This window comes from Aulostomus chinensis, chromosome 9, assembly GCF_037954235.1.
Source record: "Aulostomus chinensis isolate RoL2024-O1b breed Wild chromosome 9, RoL_Achi_v1.0, whole genome shotgun sequence".
NCBI lineage: Eukaryota > Metazoa > Chordata > Actinopteri > Syngnathiformes > Aulostomidae > Aulostomus > Aulostomus chinensis.
The window spans coordinates 25,921,327-25,943,396 of record NC_141328.1 but is presented as its reverse complement, the minus strand read 5'-3'; the positions used below and the strand labels follow the sequence as shown (position 1 = coordinate 25,943,396).

The following is a 22,070-nucleotide window of genomic DNA, read 5'->3' as shown; positions in this document are numbered from 1 at the left end:
GAGGACGTGCAATATCATTCTCTTGGTCTGATATCAGATATTCTGTGTTCCCCCTCTGATCCTGCCTCCCTCTCATCATCCGTTCCAGGCTGACCACCCCTCCCACTTCCCCTTTCTCTTAACCGAAACCATCTGTGAGCAGCAGAGCGGCGAGCAGTCAGAGCCATGTCTCCCAGAAACCACTGATTTTAGGGCAAATTAGCTGCAACTTCTCCTACACAGTGCACCCTTTGATTTGACTCATTCTCCAGGCTTTAGATAAATGGAAGGGAATTCCAGGGGGATGCTGTAATGCTGCAGCTCTCCGAAGACAGCCCTCCTTAGCACCCTTTAATCTTTCGGGGGGGGGGGGGGGTGCTGCTTCTCTTCGAGGCAGCCGAGCTTCATATGCCTGTGATGCCTGTTATTTTGATAGAGCCAGACACCGGGGTGCTGGAAACAGGAAATTGTATCAAGATGTGGTCATAGCCTCTGCCTTCTCAGCTCATTGGGGGGGTAATGATGTGGGGATGGAGATCTCTGCAGCATCTGACTTCCACGCCGCCGCTGCAGCAGGCAAGAAAGGGCTGACATGTCGGGCTGGTGTTTACGGGTTCACTCGCCCTGAGCCTGGTTTTCCCTCGGTAAAGCCAGCAGGCTCTGACAGCCACGAGACGTACGCTGCTGTAGTTGTCACCTCCAGTAGATGAAGAGCCTCTAATTAGGATGTGTGTGTCTCCTGCTAGGCAATCACTTTGTCGTATACACACCTCTTGCTTTTGTCTAATCACGCCCGTCTCCTCCCTCACAGGGGGAAGTGCAACATTTCCCATTTCTCCGACATATTTGCTGCCAGGGAGTTCAAAGCCCGCATTGACTCCTTTTTCTATATCCTGGGATACAACCCCGAGACCAGGTGAGGAGCTTCATGTCAATTACACTGATGATGATGATGATGATGATGATGATGATGGCCCCTTGTTTGTGCCCTTGAAATGGCCTGGTAGTAATGTGACACTGGTATGAAGTCACCCAGCAGGAGCATAAATGTGATTGACACTGGAGAATGTTTTTCTTCTTCTTTCTTTTTCTTGGTGTCGCTCGCTCAGCGGTTCTGTGAATGATGGCGATGCTGCGATCGGTCCCGATGCACCGTCGCCGCCGACTGCACAATTGTTGTTTTTTGTTTCTTGTTTTTTTTTGGTCAAATTTCAAATCACTTATTTTGTCTTGGTGGTTAAGATTTGGGCGGAGTATCTCCAAGCAGCTCACCTCTGGTGTTATTGTTGGAGATCCACTGATCAGGCGTGACGTCGCCCTGGCGGCTGGGTCATGTGTCAGTGAAATCCGTTACGACGAATTTCAAAACAAACCCGTTAACCGCATTTTGAGCTTGAAGGAGCTCCAACAGCACCGAGGGAGCGCATCAGTCTGGAAATGTGTTTTTCCTGTGCACTTGTAATGGTTTCTTGAGATAACACTACCAATACAGAACATTTCTACGTGTGTAGTTATTTGTTATAGTTTGTTGTAGTATGTTTAAGTCCAGCGGGCCAGTTAAAGGCAGATCCCAGTCTCCCCCCCCCCCCCATACACACACACACACACACACACACACACTGTGAGGCATGTGAGTTAAACATGGACGTGGGATTAGAATCTGGTATCAGCTGATGGTCTAAACTCAGTATCAGGACTGAAAAAGGTGTCATTAATAAAGTGGGGCTGAATTCCATTTAGCTGCTGTGGTTCTGTCCTGTTTCTTATATCTTTTTTTTTTTTTTTTTTTTAAATAACTAAATATTTTCATCATTTTATTTAGCACAGCCCTCTATGGACGTCGTCTTCCTTCCTCGTTATTCAGGGAGTTTGGTGACGAAACCAAACCCACTGAGCTTCTCCCCATCAGGCCGTTCACGTTGGTTTTATTTCCTCCTCAGAATGTTGTCGCCTGCACGGATCCAGGATATTGGATTGTTCAATAAGAAGAATACTTTATTAATCCCACACAGGGGAAATTTAAATAGTTTCAGAAGCATTTACAGAGGGAAGAAGAAAGGAAAATACTCATGAAATAAGAAACAAAAAAATAAAAATGTAGATATTTTATATGCAAGTATTTCTACCATTAATTTGGCCGATACCTCATATTTCCCCAAAATAATCCTTTATTCGTCCCACAGCTTAAAGGGAAGGTTAATGTAGAGCGTCAGAACTTGGTACGCCCGCAGGACAAAATGTTACAACTTTATAAATATTGGCAGGATCGATGTGGGGAAACACAAACATAGAAACAAAATAAACTGGAGGAAATGCAAAAGTGTCAAGTGTTCACAAATCAGAATGTGAAAGTAGGAGCGATGGACAGTCAGAAAAGACGTCGACGGGTTCATGATTATTAGAGCGTTTTAGCGTAAATGATTCTTGGTGTTCGACTCTGTTAAACAATATATTTACACCGTAATTTACATGAACTTTTGTTGCATCGAAACATTTGAATAAAGTAGCATTTTCGTTTAAAGCAAAACATGTTCAGATCCAGTAAAGAATATATTTACTGCGTTGTTTCCTCATCCTGAACAAATGACGACAACCAGCCTCACCGATCATGGGGACGATGTTGAAACTGTTGGGTCAGGAACTCCTCCACCCGTGGGCAGGGCTGAACCCTCCACGTCATTGTGTGTTATTTATTGTTAAGAAACAAAACAAAAAGATGGCCGACGCTGACACACACATCCTCACACACACTCACGTCCTGGATATCTTCTTTGCTTTTGGAGTTGTTCTTCCACTAAATTGAATCCAACTCTTGTTTTTGTTTTTGGTGTGTGTGTTGTTGTTGTTGTTGTTGTTGTTGTTGTTGTTGCCCACTGGTGGTCCCCCCTCACGTGGAGCAGCTCTGACAGCTGTCCTCGTTGCTGGCTCTGACTGGGTTGCCAGTCGGGAACCCCCTCGCTGGGAGCCCCGCTCAGTCTTCTGCTCCCTCCCTCCCTCCTTCCTCCTCCTCCTCCTCCTCTGCTGCGCTCGTTTGGTATTCAGAGCGGCGTGTCTGCAGCCTTGCAATTTCACTCCTGTTTATCATGGCGCAGACATACGAGGAGAGATGAATTCTGTAGCCTGCGTGTGTGTGTGTGCGTGCGTGCGTGCGTAGCTCCGTCCCTGTGTGTGTGTGTGTGTGTGTGTGTGTGTGTGTGTGTGAGGTCGTAGCACATGCTCAGTAGCGTCTGTGTGGGAGCGAGGCGAGCCTGCGACGCCGTACGTACGTTGCGAGGCTGAGGTCACAGCACAAGCTCAGTGAAAGCCTCTCCGGAGCGAATGCGTGCTTCTCCATTTTGAGCACCTAGAGAAAGGTGGGAGAGGGAGTTAATCCCACCGAGCATTACACACACACTGTCACCACCCAACCTTAAGGGCTCGATGTCAGAAATGGACGATTTGTTCAGTCCCCGGAGGTAGGTGTGCGATCCTCTTCTGCTGCTCTCCGGAGCCCGTTCGTAGCCGCTGCGCGCGCGACCTTTTTTTTTTTTTTTTAAATTTTTGTTGTTGTTGTTGTTGTTGTTATTTTCATTTTTATTTATTTTCTATTTCTTTTAATTTACTCTCTCCGGCTGTCTGACCAACCTGTGTGACGTTTGCAAGCTGTCCGTGTCGCTGTCATTGTGTCCAACGCTCGTGTTTTGTGTGTGTGTGTGTGTGTGTGTGTGTGATGTCAGCGTGCTGCCGAGCATGATGCAGATCACACCGCTGTGTGCTTCCGTCGTTCCCTAGCATCACCCCGTACACAATAGCGGCAAAACCCGCGTGTGTGTCTGTGTGTGTGTGTGTTTACAAGGCTCCGGCTAGTGTCAGTGTGGGTGTATGACGCTCAGGAGACCCACACCTGGCTCCATTTTGCAGCTCCTGTTTACACTCCAGGTTACATGGCGCTAGGAGCTAAGCCTAACTGCACGCGCACGTACGCGCAGACACACACACACACACACACATATATCTTACCGTCTCACACACTTTTTAAGTCCAACCGTCTGTCCCGCTAGGTAAAACCCCATGAAGTTGGCTCTGTTATGGCTGGGCTGCAATTATGTCAGTGGGCCAGAGACTCGCGATGCCATTGGTTGGAATTGATGGGGGGGCGGGGCTCTGCTAGATTGCGCGCACACACACACACACACACACAAACGTTCACACAAAGTTGACCAGACTGTCATGGTTGTTGTTTGGGTTTAATGAGTAAGCCGGTAATTAGCAGCCTGGATGGTTTGCTAATGCTGCAGTAGATCTGAACCAGTCTTCAACAGCCGTTTCTCAGAGGTTCCGAAGCCAGAAAATTGGCTCAGTGTAGCTTGTAAGAGAGAAAACTGCAATATCATGACCAGTTCTGAGTAGCGGGACTAAGACGGTACTTGATACAAGGCCCGAGTCACTGAATCTCACATTAAAGGGCTAAAAAACATCTCATCAAAATCGCAACATGGCCTCTCGCGATATTTGATAAATATCATTCTAGATGAAGAATCGCCCCCCCCCCCAAATATCCCATCATCATTTCAGTGTGTTTTTAATTAAAATGTGAATTATGACACAAGACTAATATTCCCTCTGCTGCTGCAGATCATCACAAAATAATTTCAGCTACATGCTTTTATTTATCAAAGCGTTGATTCCTAATTTACAGGCAAAAAAAAAAAAAAGTCAATGCAACCTCTGTGAGAAAGTGTTTTTTTTATAGATTTTTTACACAATTTTTAATAATCATTTGGTTTAGATGGTTAGGAAAGTCCGGGCAAAGACACGGAATGTGGAAATGACCGTTTTCATGCCTGGAAAAGTTTTTGAAAACGGCATAAAATCTAGAAATTTGAGAAAGTTTTAGAAATTTGCTTCCAGACCTTAAAAAAAAAAAAAACAAAACAAAAAAACCTGCATATTAGAGCATAAAATAGTCGGAGAGAAATCTCTGTTCATATTTACCTGAATACACGATGTATTAAACCACATTGTGTGTCATTTTGGTTAAACATACGAGAGATTAGTCACCAACTTTATTGACAATTCATTGTTTCAAGTCTTCTTTGTGAATCAAGCAACATTGTCCAAAATCTTCTTGTTCCAGATTCTTAAATATTAATTTGTTGTTGTTGTTGTTTTCCGTTTATGACAGCAAATGAAAGTGCTTGGGTTCTGGACTGTCACATGAACAAAAAAAGCGTTTTGAATACAGCGTTTTTCAGCGCTGGGTAATTGCAGCGAGTGTGTTTTGGTTTTTTCAGATTTTTTTATGCGACACAGGAAAACAGTACATTGTGAAAATAATCCGTACATTAATCAGAAACTGAAATGATTGTTTGTTGCAGCCTGAAGATTCACACTGGTGAATTTTGACCTGGACCCCCCCCCCCCCCCCCCCCCAATGTGTAAACAAACATTTCAGGTGACGGAACTCTCATGAAGAACTTCCTCAGACATGGAAAAGGAACTGAAAATTATTTAGTCAAACAATTTGCATGAAAACTGCACTAATTGGCCGAATTTTATCACATGGCTCAGCGCTGTGCCGGGTCAGCGGGCGGTTTCTGTCCAAATGGACTTGCAGCCTTCGTGCATCCATCTGTATTCCACCTTCTCTCCCGGGATCCGTGCAGCATTCCATCGGAGCGTCGTCCGTCTGCTCTCAGTAAAACACGCTTGTCCTCAGACGCTGTTCATATTCTGGTGCGCAGCCTCTCATTTGTCATCCTTACGGCCTCCTGCCAAACGTACCGCCGACCTGGCTGACTGCACACTGTCAGGAACACGTTTGTAAAAGTTTCGCCCCGCGGTAACACCGACCAGATCCTCGCTCACGCTCTCTTAAACGTCACTGTTGGTCTGTTTTTTTCCCGAGCCAGTGCCCGATGTGGGTTTGTTTGTGAAAGGCAGGATAACGTTTGTCTTTGTTTCATGCTTCGTTTATTCCTTCCGAGTCGCGTTATCAGCAACTCGACACCTAAAACAATAAAATAAAATAAAAAGTTTCAGTTCAACAATCTCAGCGGAATAGCTGGGGAATCATTGTTCCGTATCTTTACCTTCCCGGAGGTGCTGGTGGTGGTTCATGATTTGATTCTTATCCACTCTGCTCACCTCTGCTGCCAAACTGCTTTACATTTTCAGTGATTTGCTATAATTGTTTGTAATAAAACAAAGTACACGCGCGGGAGCAGGACACTGTCCTCCTGACCGGTCTTGGTTCGTTTACTGCAGCTGAAACTCAGTCTGTGGCCTGAGCTGATCCTGAGTCAGAGCTGTCGAACAACCACAACACTACTACCCCTCTATCCACTCCAACCCGTCTGGTGAGGAGGAGGAGGACATCTGCTGAGACGGAGAAGTTTGGGTTGTGTGGTTGGAGGACTGTTAAGAGACCGGAGGGCCTCGGCCTCTCAAGTTTCAGCCAGGTCTCCATGATGGAGTGCGAGCTTCTCTGGGTGCAAATCACACTGACAGATTCTGGGCCGCCCTGCACTCGGCTCTATGAAAATCAGCGCTGTTACCTAGGCAACGGAGGGAAAGGCTTTTCAAAAGGAACATCTTGTCATTTTCTTTAATCCACTGCAGCTGGAGATTCGGAACAGTATTATTAAATTGCAGTTGCCATGGTGACCAACATTTGTACCAGCAGCCGTTTCAGAGCCCACCCCCACCTCAGCCCCTCTTCTCCCCTTTAGTATCTCTTTTATTGCTGCATCCACAATATCAAGCCTACAAACCCGGCTGCTGTGGAGAGAAGCCGAGCAGGAGCAGTCGCTGCTCGTCTTTATTTGCTCTTCAGAATCAATCACAGTGTCTGACGTGTGCATGAGGAGTTCCACAGTAGAAAGTCCAGACTTGGTCACATGATCTCGTCCTGGGCATGACTTGTTTGTTTCTTTCTTTCTTTCTTTCTTTTTTCTTTCTTCCTTTTGTCAATTTTTAATGTCCTGGATCAGCTTTCTACTTGTTGTGCTGACTCAACATGCCTGAATGCTCTCGTGTTTCTTTCATCCAACTCTGAAACGCTGCACAAAGTAAATCTGGTGTTTGAATCCTCTCTCTTTGTCTCTTCTCAGACGATTAAACAGCACTCAAGGGGAAATCCGAGTGGGCCCAAGTCACCAAGTAAGTCATCACACAGGCCAGCACGGACAAACACACCCGTGGTGTTTCTATCCTGCTTTGGAAACAGATTCTTTCCGACCAAATCCTTCTGTCTGTCTGTGTGTGTTTGGCTAAATTTGGATGAGTCATGCGTGACTTCACCAGCACCGGTCGGTCTAACTCATGGCATCTCACCCGATAATCAATCCCAAACAAGCACCGCCGCCGCCGCAGTATCTCCAAATACTTGGAAGCTGCTGCAAACAGCAAGATAATTGGGTCTTTTTATGCTTATTTTTATCTCAAAATACAACAACATTTAAAATGCAGTGCATTATATCCACTTGTAAACGAATAAATAGACAACAGCAACTTCCTGTGTTTCTACTGCAGCGTCTGAACCCGCGTGGCGTCTAAGTAGGACTCCGTAGACACAATGACTTGCGTGACTATAGTCAGGTTCCATCAACATACTTCCATGCATGTTTCGAAGCAACAGCTATGAAGCTCAGATGAAGCAAACCTGTTAGTCTTGGTCCCTGGACAGCAGCAACATGTCCGGTAGTCGCTGCTGCGTCCAGCTGACGGTAAACTTTCCAACACCTCTCTGTCTTCGGCTGGAAGACTTCCTCTCCCGCTCGGTTTCAGAAGCCATGCATCAGGGTGCCTACACCACCATCTTCTGGTGGTATCATGTAGCTTATTTTATTTATTTTATTCACCTGAAGCTCTTTAATTGAAACACACCAAATGTGCATTTCCTTTTTTTTTTTTTTTTTTGGTGTAAATTGTCCACATCTGGCTTCAAAACTCACTCTACAAGTGAGAGGAAACACAGTAGCACTTGCCCTCGTATAATAAAAAATTGATGCTTTGTAGTGTTCAAGTGTCCCAGTAAGTCACGGCAACATGGCAGTGAACAAGCAAAATACTATGACGTCATCAAGCGTTCGCTGGACAGTGGACTGTTAGCAGCCCCTGTGCAGCGGCTCAGTCCTCAGCAGGACTGTTGGTGGCTGTAACTCGTCCTCATTCGCCACCGCCGCCACTCACTCAGACCCTCGCTGAAATGTCGATGACAGACCCTTGAAAGCTGATATTTTCTTCAAGCTTGTATTCTATTTGTAGTGTGACACCATCTGTCGCTCTCCTCTTCTCTCTGGACCTAATTAGGCCAAGCTCCCAGAGCTGCAGCCTTTCCCCTCTTCCGGTGGGCAGGCAGTGACCGAGAATGAGGAGCTGGTCTGGATGCCAGGGGTCAACGACTGTGACCTTCTCATGTACCTCAGAGCCGCAAGGTGAGCCAGGAGAAATGCAGGAATTCACACTCGGCGGGGCTTTGAAGTCCTCCGGCCCAGTTTAAGAGGGAATTATCAAGTTTAACACCAGTTAAGTAGAGACAAATTATTTTAAGACCGTCCCCCCCGCCTTCAACGGAGTGATGTCCCTTCAGAGCGGAGCTGCGTGAATAAAGTCTGCAACACACCCAGATACATTCTCAGCATCGGTGACATTAAAGAAGCATTTTAAACTTGCAGTGTAACACCTAAAGCACACAAAAAAAAAACACTTGTCCAGTGGATTGACTTGATACCAGAACTCTCCTCTGAGTTTGGAACGTGTTTGAACAACCAGGAAGATCCACTGAGACGTTAAGAGCCTGTTCAATGTCCCTTGTGAACCTTTTTAAACAACAGCAAGAAAGTCTCACTTCAGCAGCTATGCTGTAACAATATTGATCAATTCCTGTTGCAGCGTACACTTATGAGTAATAAGATCTGGTGCAGAGGTATTTCGGAGGTAGGAGGAAGTGTGTTTAATTCATAGTGTTTCGCAGCCTAAGCAGCACTGTTGGTAATAGCTGGTGGTTGCGATTGGTGGCCGGTTCCATGTTCAGGTTTTGCTAAACCTGTTTGTTGAACAACTTCTCTTTTTTTTCTTTTTTCCAGATTTCAGAGTGTAAAACGGAACAAAAATAGTCAAACTGATTCAAACAAGACTAAAATTATAAATAATTAAATGACAAAAGTGGGATTAAAATGAAAACACTTTTAATTAAAAATACAAAAGGAAAAATTAGCTGCTCAGAAAACCTGAGGAGGCGCAGTCTTGTTCACCACGGAGAAATCGATGGGACTGAAATCTTCCGACTCAATGAAACTGAAAACTAAGAACTGCTGATCTCTGTCTCCACTGCCTGTGTGTGAATCAAGGAGGTCATTTTTAAAATGCTTTTAAAGTTTAATTAACAAAGTTTCTCTGGTAAGTCGACCCCTCATCAGAATGTTGCCCATCACTCGAGCTCCAATGCAGCAGTTCACCGCAGCCACCAACCTTTCAGCACGTAGTTTTTCTAGTTTGTTCAGTCAGGCGGCACCCGAAGAGCGCAGGTGTGTGTTTAATTCCCACTCAGGTGTCTTTAATAGAGGTTGACACTGACACAGCTTTGAAAAATGTCCCTCTATAAACATTCAAAGCAGTCGGGCGACATGAGAACAGCTGTGTCGCTCCGTATCGTCGCTAATGCCGACTGTAACTGTGTTGTGTTCACAGGAGCATGGCTGCCTTTGCAGGGATGTGTGACGGAGGCTCGACGGAAGACGGATGTCTCGCAGCCTCTCGAGATGACACTACATTAAATGCACTTAACACTGTAAGGAGCCACGCAACGATTCCGAGTTTTATGGCTGTAAGCTGTGATGCATCTCTGCAGCGACGGGTCTGATGAGCCTCCTGAGCCACTAGAGCAGCCTCCCGTAATGAATCCAGCCTTGGCGCTACAATATATTAGACATAATGAGAGATTTGTCCGGCGCTTTGACAGTAAAAACCGAGGAATCGAGCACAAGAAGGAGCTCAGAAGCGTCATAAACAGAGCATTTATATTCCAACTCTATACGCTGGAAAATTAACATAGCAGGCTGGTCATTGTCTCTCGACCTTCCTCTCTATTTGCAATTCCAATGAGTAATGCTTGTTTATTCTCAGCTCCAGCAATGCCTGTTTCATACAATTTAATGTGACACCAGGCTTAAAGCTACGCTGCCACCGCCTTTATCACTCTGGTGCTTGTATCTTTGCCTGGAATCCCATCAGTTGCTGGGACTGAGATATTTGATTAAAGACCCGGTCACTCCTGAATGTGTCATCAATCTGTTATCAGCTCAGTCGAATGTGTCAGTACAGGTCAGAATGTCCCTCTTGTGCTACTGTAGGAAGTTGATGACTTGGTTAGAATGTTGTTGTGTTGTTCTGTGGTCGTAATTTTGTGTCTGTGATGGTCTGCAGCTTCACGAGAGCAGCTACGACGCAGGCAAGGCTCTCCAGCGACTCGTGAAGAAACCTGTCCCCAAACTGATAGAGAAGTGCTGGTCTGAGGATGAAGTGGTAAGAGAGAATTCCTCCTGATAACTCTGCTTCAGACACGATTTAGAGCAGGCATGGTTATGTTGGCATGTGGAGCAGCCCTTGATACTGCATGTCTGTAGCTGTAGAGGTCTGTGTGGCAGGCAGGTTTGTGACTTTAGAGGGAGCTGTTGAGAGGGAATTAAACTGAGGCTCTTGGCCCGCTCTCACAAGACATCAGTAAAAACACTCAGTATCCAGCTCCTCCGAGGCTTAAGAGCAGCTGCATCCTGTTTATCACCCGCAGAATAAATCTTTAGCATGGAAGTCTGGAGAGGGAAGAGATTGAGGGCTGGTAACACTGGCCTCCATTTGAATTTAGATGTGAATTTCACCGCAGCTGTTGAAGGGAAGGAATCAGAAAATGGCAGCCCTTCTCCCTGATCAAACACCACAACATGAGCGAGTAGGAGGGGAGTGAAAGCCGTATAACGCCATGTCAAAATGACTAACAGCTGCAGCCCTGGCGTTGATGCTTTATGACACACAGCACTCTGTGTTTGTATATTCCCTCTCTTTAAAAGATCACGCTACCGACTCATGGGAGTGTAGATGTTTGGAAAACAAGGCGCCACACTCTTTTTCTTCCTCCTGGGTGAATCATGCTTTTTCCACTCTGATATTGTTTATTATGGTTAATTCTGAATCTTGGCAGCCTTTTGTTGAAGCAGCTCAGATGTAATGAAAGTGAAGGAGCGTATTTGTACCAGTGATTGAACATGGTGGGCCCATTTGAATGTCGCCCACTCCCACGGCGAGACCACAGTGAATCACAACAAATGAAGTCTGCTTCCTTTAGTGGACGATTCATGGGTTGTTTCTGCACGCTTGCCGGCGCCAAGTTAAACTGCTGTGTGAAGCCGATCTGAGAGGGAGGACAGGCTTGTTGATGGGAGGCTTTATTGCCATATTTCACACACAGACCACTTGTCAGAGACGCTCAGCGGGAGCTGAACGGCCAGAGCTGTAAATAACTGAGCCCCTCTGTTGCTCACCTCGGGCTTTTTGACCCTTGTTCCACTATTATATGCTACATCACTGTCACGAAGTTGAAACTAAAAATACCAAAGGGGTAGCTTGGACTTGGACAATAGAATCTGGTGAAAGTTCTGTGTGTGTGTGCGCGTGTGTGTGGGCGGGCGTTCAGCAGTGCTGCACCTGCCCGCAGTGTTTAAATCCTGGAGAAGCAATAGGTTTACGCACTCCCGGTGATCTCACCACCAGTCGTGCCTTTGCAGCCCCGCGGCCTTGACGGACAGGTGTAGCTGCAGCTTCATCCTTGACACGCTCCCAGAAACTCTTCATTTATTTATCAGCGTTCGCTCTGCGTCTCCTCCATCTCCTCCCCGCCAGGACCAGCTTCATTATTCCTGCCTGCTCCTTCTCACCAGCCCTCTGTTCTTTTAGAGATGTGAATAAAAGAGACAGTGGGGGCCGCTGAAATGACAGAAATGGCCTGTCTGCAGGGTCACTTGTCTCTCTCTCACACACACACACACACACACACACACACACACACACACACCCCTTTGACTTCTCCTGGCCCCCGCCCCAACTCTCCTGCCTCACAGCCTGCAGCTGCTCCAAATAATCCTGGACCTCCTGTCAACTCTCAAAAAAATATCTATAATCTGTCCGCACGCTCATCTTGCCGAGAGACAACTCCACCACCACGGTCATTTGTAAAACCATTTCATTACCGCGCCGCAAAGTAGTGTTGCCTTTTTATTGTCCCGTCCCACACACCAAAAAAAAATGGCGTCACTCTTGGACGATGTGACAGCCTGATGTTCTCTGAGCAGCCACGATCGTTCACCAGGAGATTATTAGTGCAACTCTCACAGATGGGCGATCCATCTCCTCAATGTGAACGCCTCTGGAGCAGTGTCATGCATCACTACGGCAATAACTACCGTTTACTGCACCGAGAAACCTCGATGATAATGGAATAAATACAAAACAAAGCTATAAGTATTGCAGCAGGAACACCTGCATCACAATGTAATCTGTTATCATGGGCGGATGAACAGTCGCAGACAGTCAGACATGCAACAGTCCTCCGCTCTTTCTAAAGTGTAACTAAGAGAGGAAATCCCACCACAGCACTGTTTCTCTGAGTGTTTTATCAGATGCCAACTCACTACTTACTGCCCACAAAGAAATCTCTTCTCTTGATTTCTCGCTCGTCTCATCTACAAATAAACTCACTCCGGAGGAACAGAAAGCACTTGCATGTTAAAAAAAGCGTTCCTTTGCTGTTTAATGTTTCTCCACTGATGATGGGTGGTGAAACAGAAATAATGTTGCAGCCCAGAGTATTATTTCTCTTATCTAAATGGCCTCTTTCTGTTGAGCAGAAGAAAAAAAAAACCACCCCACAGGATATGGTGATCAGCGGTGCCAGCAACCTCTGCTTTCAGATCAGAAAAACACAGAAGGTTACAGATGACGGGTGACTGAAACTGGCCTTCCCGCAAAATAACGGCTTCATATCTGTAATCAGAATGTTCACACATGCTCATTGAGATTGTGGCTTTCAGATTATAGAACGCTTAGAGTGTCAAATCCACGCCTAAAAGACAGAGGTTGGCAGGTAACAACACAGGACTACGAACACTAGAAGCGATACCGACACTGTCCCAAATGAGTTTCCTTTATTACTGGATTCTGAAATGTCTGTTTTATGCAAATATTTGGTTACATTTTGATTACTGTCAGTTTAACTGACAAATTAGATTTTTATTTTCCAAAAAAAAAAAACTATGAAAAAAAATGAAATTAATTCTAATAATTAGGTCTGCAGCCTGATTGAAGGTCATCGAGGGATCACCCTGGTCGTCTCCTCACCTGAAACGGCTGATGTACATGGTGGTAAGGAGTGTTGCTACGACCGCGGCGGCCAACAGGAGGTGCCATATAAACAATGAAACACAGCAGTGCTGCGTGTCGCCATGTCAGTGACGGAGACGATGATCTATGACTGCTGTGGGGCAGGAGGTCTATATTCCTCAGCCAGCTGCACCGTGCCAAGGCTTATCTCCGGCTGTGTCTTCAGCTGATGGATGGCTGGAGCTGGCTGCCAACAACACAGAGGAGGCAGGGGAGAGGGGAGGGCAGTGGCCCCCCCAGTGGTTGAATACAAGCCTGCAGAACTGAGACACGCTGGCCAACCACAAGCACCACAGGCAGATTAAACTCAACATGTTGCCCTGAATCCCCTACTTGGAGGCTGTAGATTATTTTAAAGTTAAATGAGATGCTTTACATCGGTGGCGCTCGTCTGCAGGGGCAACGAAGCGTCAGCGTTGACAGCCTGTTTTCTCACCGTTAGGCTACAGTGCCAGCAATGCTTTTTAGGAGTGTTTGGTATCTAAATAGCAGGCAGGATGAGTGTGTGCTGGAATTTCCTGTCACCTTTTGTATCCTCACGAGCCAAAGGAAGCACAGGATGTTACTCTGCCTGGCTGAGGCTGGCAGAACAGCTCCGTGTACATCACCGGGTAAATAAATATCATATAAAAACGGCCCTGTCAACTGCTGCGAAGTGTTTTACAGATTTAGACTCAGGATGGTGTCAGTGTGAAGAGGATACAGCTTGGCTGGTGTCAGTCGGTGCAGTCTCCCCTTCTCCTCTAGCATTCCGTGATTTCCTCTCTGCGCACCATGGCCAATCTTATTACTAGCTGATATTTCATTACAGACAGCAGTGGTTTTTTCCCTCTTGGTTTTGGATAGCTGGCTGATTGTCCTCAGGCGCTCTGGGTTTGTACACAGCCGCCTCGGAAAGGTCAGCTTTTTACACCGAGTCAAGTATAATGGCTCCATATTGAGTGAAGTGGCTTTGTTTACTGAAGGTTTCGCTTGCATCACTGTTCTTCTTTGGGAGTGACATTTAGCAGCGACGATGTGCTGTGTGTGGGCCTGCCCTTCGTTTGTCATTTTGATACCATCATGATGCAGAAGTTCACATTATCTTAACCAGTTTTACAACTTCCAACAATCGGCGCTCGCACAGGAAGTGCGCACGTACAACAATGCGCTATTGAATCATTTCCCCCCTCCCCTTTTCTCCTCCTCCCTTTATGTGTGTCCTCTCCAGCCTCACAATGGTGCACTGTTAGGCTCGGAGGGGAAAGTCGGGGCGGGTGAGAAGCGCCAGCTCTCTGGAACTCACTCAGAGAGAGAAGCCTGTTTCTGCACAGCGGATGGCCATTTGGTAGCGCTTCCACCCTAACCTCCCCCTCCTCCTCCTCCTCCTCCTCCTCTCTCTCTCTCTCTCTCTCTCTCTCTCGCTCTCTCACTTGCTTGCTTGCACTGGCTCTTTCAACCCCTCCTCTGCCGCTGTGTTGCCTAGCAACGGTGGGCTGGAGCAATAGGAGCAGGGGCATAGCGATTCAGGGAGCAGATTGGCGGATGATTTATTAGCTGGGCTGGAGAGCAGTGAGCCCAGGCAGCTGAAATGGAGCCTTAAACTGGAGCCGACATGTAGAGAGGGAGGAGGGAGGCAGGGAGAGAAAGAAAATGTGAGGGAGGAGGGAAGGGGGACAGGAGAGAGGGAGTGTGTATTCCGCTCCTTTGGAAACGGATGGACAGACTGTGTAAGTAGTACAGTTGGTAACATAATTAAGACAACATGATTAGGACGCAGATTGATCATAGTGGGTCCATTAAACACAACATGTGTCTGCACCCAACTCTTCTTCCTGATGTTTCAAGTATTCGTGCATATTCTACTCTGTGTCAGAGCTAATATTCTATTTCAGAATCCTCTGTGTTTTGTCATCGCCTGTCAAACAAGCCTCACAAACGTTGAGCCTCTAAATCTCCACGGTGATGTTCCACTGGTTTTATGTAGACCTGTCAAAGTTTGACTGACAGTCCAAATGGTAAGCTGCACTTAACCCCTGGAGTGGTTGGAGACGGGTGTCACATGTGGGGGAGCGCTTCAGTTGGAGACGGCTCCATCTACTGGCTAATCAACCGCTACACCTTCAGCCTGTTAAATGCAAATTAACTGCTGTTCCGTGTCACTCTGGCAGCACGCCGTTCTGTTCGGCTCAGCAGTGAACAACTTATTTACATCTGCTGTTTAAGCAGGGCTTTAATGCTCGTTTGTTAAGTCTGGTTTAAAGTTAGACTTACAATTAAAGCCTTAAACTTGACACTGGAGGGTCTGTAGATATAAATCAGTGCCGCTGCCGAGACGCGCTTTTCTCTCTTGCCTGTAAGTTGTTGCCTGTACGACTTGGGTCGATTAGTTCTCTGTTTCCCACCAAATTTGAGTATGTAAACAATCTTTGGTTACATAACATACTGTACATGGCATGGAAAATGAACTCCTGACACCCACAGGAAACACTCCGTGTCTGGTTTTCCCTCTCACTTGTTTCCTTCCGCCATGTCCAAGACCTTTCTCCACACAAAATGTATCAGCCTGCCTCCGTTCTCAGGCTGGTAGCTGGTTTCATCTTGTGTGTGTGTGTGTGTGTGTGCGTGCGCTCACACACCATCTCTGAGCGCCGGGACTGGCTGCAGGATGGAGGCTCAAGTTCTCCGCCGAGCAAGCAGACAGTTTTGTTGTAGTTGTTAATAACAGATAATGGCCCTGATTTTCCTGTGTGGGGGTAGAGCCGTGTGAAACCTGCTCGCGCTGTGTTAGAGGAGACCAGAACCGCCACAAACATGAAGCACGGGACTCCACTCCAGGTTTTCCATCCTGCTGCGAACCAGAGGCTCTCTTGCAGAAAGATCACATGTAAAGCCTTCCCCTTTGTAGTGGAAGAGCAGAGAGTGACAAGCTATTTCTTGCTTGTAAAAAAAGAAGAAGAAAAACAGCAAATGTACCATCGGATACGATGTGGATTTGCCCCCTAATTTCTCCTTTACCTGTGGCTGGATGTAGAGATCTGTGCCGTGCTCCCGGAGGACTTTTGCCTGCTTTTTGCTGGAGTTACTTGGTGGAAACGGTTGGCTGAGACCACTGAGGAACGGGGCTCGCCTCTGGAACAAGAAAGTAAATCTGCTGGTTGTCTGCTTCGCTGGTTATGAATGTTTTCAGCCTCCGCTTTTTTACGGCTGGCTGTCTGTGCCTCTTAAAGGAGAAGAAATGTGTTTAGAATGTGGAGTTCATCTTTGTTTGTTTGCCCGCTGAGGTGAGGTCTTAGTTTCTCTTGTCATGGTCAAATCCGGCGTTGAAGTCGTTTCTGTCACTGAGCTGTTAATCTCATCATCATCGTGTATCTGTTGATTTTAAAATTCAACGTGCTTTTTTTTTTTTTTTTTTTTTTTTTTAAATGCCAGATCAGATCAACAAAAATGTAGAAGCTGCCGTCATGCACAGTCAGGCATTTTTTTTTTCCTCTCGACTCTCAAGTTTGGGTTTTGACTTTGAACTTTTCACTTGTGTGATAACCAACATCCCCCCCCCCCCCCACATCGTAGGTCTGAGGTGTTTGTTTGAATTTAATTGTGTTTGTCTGACTGCGTGTTTTGTCTCCACATGAGAAGACCATTTTAATCTCAGCGTCTCTCCTCGCCTTTACTTGTCATTTCCTCTCCGGTCCTAGCCTGACACGGCTGTGTTTGCTCCTCTTTAAACGGCTACAGAGGCTTCTAGATACACATCAAACCTCGCCAACCACTCTCAAGTGAAATGAAAACAAAGCTTTTTGTCGTGGTGCTAGCCAGTAACTTTATGTGGTCACAGTTTAGCTGACTTCAGAGATACTAACTGTTCTTTTCTCCCTCTCTCTCTCTCTCTCTCTCTCTCTCTCTCTCTCTCTTTCTTCCTCTCAACAAAAAAACCAACAACTGCAGAAGCGCTTCATTAAAGGGTTGAGACAGTTTGGCAAAAACTTCTTCAGGATCCGGAAAGAGCTGCTGCCCAACAAAGAAACGGTACGATTATTTCTTTCTCTCTCTGCACAGCGAGTTTGATTTGTTTTGTCTCACTGAACGTGTGTTTGTGTCCCTGTTAACTAACAGAAACTGAGCAGTGGAAGAGTTTAGTGAGATATTTTGAGTGCAGCTGCTTCAGAACCAGAGGCCTGCCACCAACTGTGCTATGATATTATCAGCTCTTCCTTAAAGCTCACTGGAAACAACACTTTTTATACCCGAGAAGAGACGAAACGCAGCTCACAGGCAGCCAGTGGAACATTACAAGGGAAACAGTGAAGATGAATTAGCACCCTCTGTTAGCAAGTAGTAAACATGAAGGGCAGATGTGAAGGCAGCCGCTGTGTTTACGGCGTCTCTCAGGTGTGACGAGCAGGTAGGCTGATATCTGGCGTTTATGTCGCAGCCTGAACAGTTGCACTTGTTTGTGTCATTTTTCACCTGTGAGAGGAGTTGATGGAGGCTCCCACCAGGGCTGGAGAAGCGGACACGGAGCAATCGGAGCAGGAACAATCCTGATGGATTCTCCAGCGGTTGTGAGGAAATAAAAGTGCATTTAATATTTAATAGTGGCAGAGGTACGACTGCAGTGAAGAGAACGGCTCTGAAGGTTCAGTCCTGCTCATATATTATGAGATTTCGTCACAGTTATTGCTTTTGTTGTGACCATGGCTTAAAATGGAGGCATATTTTTTTACTCCAGTGTTTTTATAGATTACCAAATCAGACAAACAACTATCGGCAGCAGCAGTTTGTAATAAGTTTGCGTGGATTGTCCCAAGTTGAGCCGGTTTAAAAGTTGGCGCTGGTCCTAAACCCGATATTTAGCAGTGACTGGTACTTCAGCTTACATTTGGAACGCTGTGATGTTTTTAGTTGGTGAAATGAACGACAGTTGCTCTGGTTGTACAATTATAATTGCTGCTCCTTGATGGTTAGCCAGTGATGCAAGATACAAGAAGTGAACATCTGCCAAGATTTAATCAAGTATTATTATTGTAATTATCGTTGTGCTGTTTATAGCTGAAGGTGTTTCTCTGGTGCACACGTCAGTCGTCATGTTAATCATCGCTGGGTGACTGCGAAGCCACAAATGGGTCAAAACCAGGCTTAGTAATGATTAACAATATTCAGTTTGATCAAAGGAAAACCTGCTCATCTCACTTCGTCTCCTTCAAGATGTTTTGCTGTAATCTCTCAGCAAGTTGTTGTTCTTCTTCTCCCTTTTTTTTTTTTTTTTTTTTTTTGGAACCTCATCTTCAAGTGGCAATAAATGGAACACCTTGTACGTGTTGTGTCAAAGTCTCCCACACCTTTGACTTGGCTGTTGAATTATTCTCAGATATGCATTTGGATTCATAAAACAGTGCCGACCTTGCTGTTCCTGCTGCTGAGAGTGTGCCGACACAGTGCTGACACAGACATCAAAGGCAAATCAGAGGTGTTTGTCAGAGCTCCGCTGCTTCATTTCCTCGTCTGCTGCGAGCCGGTGACATGTCAGCCCGCCGTCTCCAACCCACCTACATCTCATGTACCTTTGGTTTGTTGTTGGGTTTTTTTTTTGTTGTTTTTTACTTCAGTGTCACCTCCTTTGTGCTGCATTTTTAGTCCTCCGAACCCATTTGAGCCTCTTGAATAAGAGATTAAAGCGTGTGAATACAGTTTCCTCACAGAGGTTCCTTCAATTATTTTTACTGCTTTTTTGAAATATATGACTGGTCCAGTTGATTGGCTATAAAGTAGGTATTAATGCAATTCAACCTGGAGGGGGAGTCGACTTGGCAGGAGAGGTAATAGACCTCCTCCAGGATCTAGGTCTGCCACCGCCACAGAGCAGAGAAAGATTAATTTTCCCCCTGCAAATGGAAAATAAACTGCCCTTTAAACATATGAAAAGAGGAGAAAATGACTGAGCGCGCGAAGGGGTGGAAGAGAAGGCTAGGAAGGTGGGGCATTCACTCAATATAGACACTGAAAAGCCTGGCGTGTCGCACAGCAAAGAAAAAACTCTTTGCTTATGATTGAACTTGCCTTTGTGCTGTAAGACTGATCTGAGCGAGTGCCAGTCAGTAACCTCGGGAAAGCTGTTTATTTTCTACCTGCTCATTGGCAAATCCTGTCTGTGGAACATGAGCACAACAATGTCTGAGGATATTCTAGGTCTGAGATTTTTCCCCATTATCCACCGTCACAAACATATCCTTCCACTTGCATGCTAAGACACTGTGGGGGGGGGGGGGCTTTTTTGCAAAAAGGCATGTTTTCCTGCAGCATGCTCAGCCTGAAGCACTGTTTGAACAATTGTTACTGAGCTGTAGATGCCAGCGCTAAGCCCTGGGGTTGATATCCAGGGCTCCTGAGGTCCGGTACAGTATGTCTGCCTCTCACTGTTCCTCCTGCTAGACCCTATTAGCCGCGCTGCCCCTGAAGCGCCAGCGCGGCTCGAGCAGCCAGCGCCGAGGGTAAGCACCCAGCGCTATGTAAACACACCGGGCCTGACTAACACTCAGGAATGCTTTATATAAAGTCACATAAAGGCCCTGAGGGGGAAGTGGGTGTGTCGTCTGACCGCCTGCAACTGGCCTTGCTGCCACCATTTCCTTCACTCCAGAGGAGGACGTCATGGAACATGAGCTCGCCGCTGCCAGTGTTTAAACAACTAAATATGCTGAAATGGCAGATCAAAGATAACTCGGTGCCTGATATTTTCATTGGAGGGGGTTCTCATAAAAATGTGGTTTTAGGGGATATCAACAGACAGTATTTGCTGAAGAGATCTGGATCAGCCTGAGCTCTGTTTGCTCTACGGCCCAACAGAGAACTTGACAGTTGAACATTAGAGCAAATTAGTGCACTCGCGCTTTGACTGACTTCCATGCTGTGCCGCATCATTTCGACGGTGGAAAGATGTACTCATTAACATATCTGGACAGCCTCTTCCTTGTGCTGGGAATGTGCACCAAAAGTCAAATTAACTCACGTGTGAAATTATTTGCACTCTAATTAATGTCCTTGTGTTTTATGAGGAGCATTGGAGTTGTCATGGAAATTCCCCCAATTTATTTACTCGATATGCACATGCACAGTTATATATTTATAGAAAAAAGTTTTTAAAAAAAACACCCAGATTGTCTTGTAAAATCAGTGTTTTCCTTGGAGCTTCCATCTCTGCATCCTGTTTACTCTCATAACTGCTCTGCTTTTCAATTATGAAGCTTCATATTTTTGGGAGCAGTTTCGGTCAGCAACTTTGCTGACTAATTAGATTTTGTCAAGATCGTGAGGAAAATGTAAGGGTACTTTCATTTTTCTTGCTTGCAGCTGGTACTTGCACGGTAAAACATTGGCCACAAGGCGTGCAAACTTAGCAATGGCACAAAAAAAAAAAAAAGATGTAAACACTAACTGATTCATGCGGACACGTCTTGTCGCTGTGTTCTGCTTTTACTTTGATGCAAAGGTGAAGAAGACAAAGACGCAGCAGCGCTGGTACAAAAAAACAAACAAACAGCTGGAGCAACAAATCTGTGTTCCTGTCAAACAAATTTTCTCAGATTCAAAGAGAAGTAATAATTTGGAAATGATACAACCATCATTACTGACTCGTGTTTTGCTCAAACAGCCTGGAGTCATTGTTTCATGGAGCGGTGATGGACACCAAAGCCATTCTGACGGTTGAGCAGGTCCCAGTTCTCAGAGCAGAAGTGATTGAAAGCGTGTATCTGATTTATTTTTTTTATGATGTTTCCTGATCGTCTCGGATCAACCAGGAGCCGTTGTACTAAGCGGCTGTTGCAGTATTCCGGTTCTGTCGGAGAAAAGAGAGCACTCCGGCCCCCCGGGCCCTGTCATTTACAGGATGGCCAACAGGAGACTGGCGTTCTCAACACAACCTCAAAGCAGATGTTTGCCCTGGTACAATCGGTGCAAACGTCAAATTGAATTCGCTGCCATGTCCTCAGATCAGCAGCCAGAACCTTGGGCATGAGTGTGATTATAAATACTTTGGTTCAAGCGCTAATTAAACCAGCTACAAACTACAGAAGCCTGGTCAAGTTGAAGCAGCTGTCAGAAGTGTGACAGAACAGCTTCTGTGTTGGGTACATGACATAAGTTGTTTAGGCAGTGGAATCGCTGTCGGCTGATGGAGGCTCAACCAGCATGTATTGATGTTCTTTTAGCAGACCAGAGGCAATTTAGCGCGGCTGAGTGTAGTCAAAATCTTTTTTCAGCCTAATAGATGCAGCTCAGAGAACTGGAGCTCCCTGTGTAATTGAGTTCTTCTCCAGGCTTCATGTTGTGGTTTTTGGGTACCGGCTTATCAGCAGAACACGCAGGATCGACCCTCCAGCAAAAAAAAAAAAAAGCACTGTTGCCATCCAAACTGCTTTCATTAAGGAAAGCGCTTACAGCAGGAAAAAACACGAGTGCTGATTCTTCAGCATGTGCATCCCTGACCTGTGAAAGCAGAGCTTATTCAGTCATTCTCCAGCAGAAAGCCTCTGCACAGCAGGGAACGGCTGTCTATTTAACCGCCTTTCACACACGCTCTGCTCCACCACCAGCCAAGGTCCTTTCACTATTCAGCTGCTGTCGTCTGCCGATGGGCTTCCAGGCATCGCTGCTGTAGGTCTATTTTAGATTCTGCTGCATACATGGAGCGGCACCTC

The 22,070-nt window shown here is 46.0% G+C and overlaps 1 protein-coding gene across 5 annotated transcripts in view; it reads left to right on the top strand.

Annotated features, from left to right (window-relative positions):
• Positions 1-22,070, top strand: part of rerea (arginine-glutamic acid dipeptide (RE) repeats a) — an 88,595-nt gene that overhangs the window by 53,073 nt on the left and 13,452 nt on the right. For 3 of the 5 annotated variants that reach the window (XM_086214584.1, XM_086214583.1, XM_086214585.1), the window contains exons 6-11: positions 791-895; positions 7,071-7,119; positions 8,272-8,396; positions 9,652-9,751; positions 10,387-10,485; positions 17,320-17,400. In XM_086214584.1, coding sequence (XP_086070710.1) covers positions 791-895; positions 7,071-7,119; positions 8,272-8,396; positions 9,652-9,751; positions 10,387-10,485; positions 17,320-17,400 — 559 coding nt within the window. Of the gene's footprint in view, positions 1-790; positions 896-3,235; positions 3,435-7,070; positions 7,120-8,271; positions 8,397-9,651; positions 9,752-10,386; positions 10,486-17,319; positions 17,401-22,070 lie in introns of those variants that run through there. The other 2 variants (XM_086214587.1, XM_086214586.1) reach the window with 1 other exon arrangement.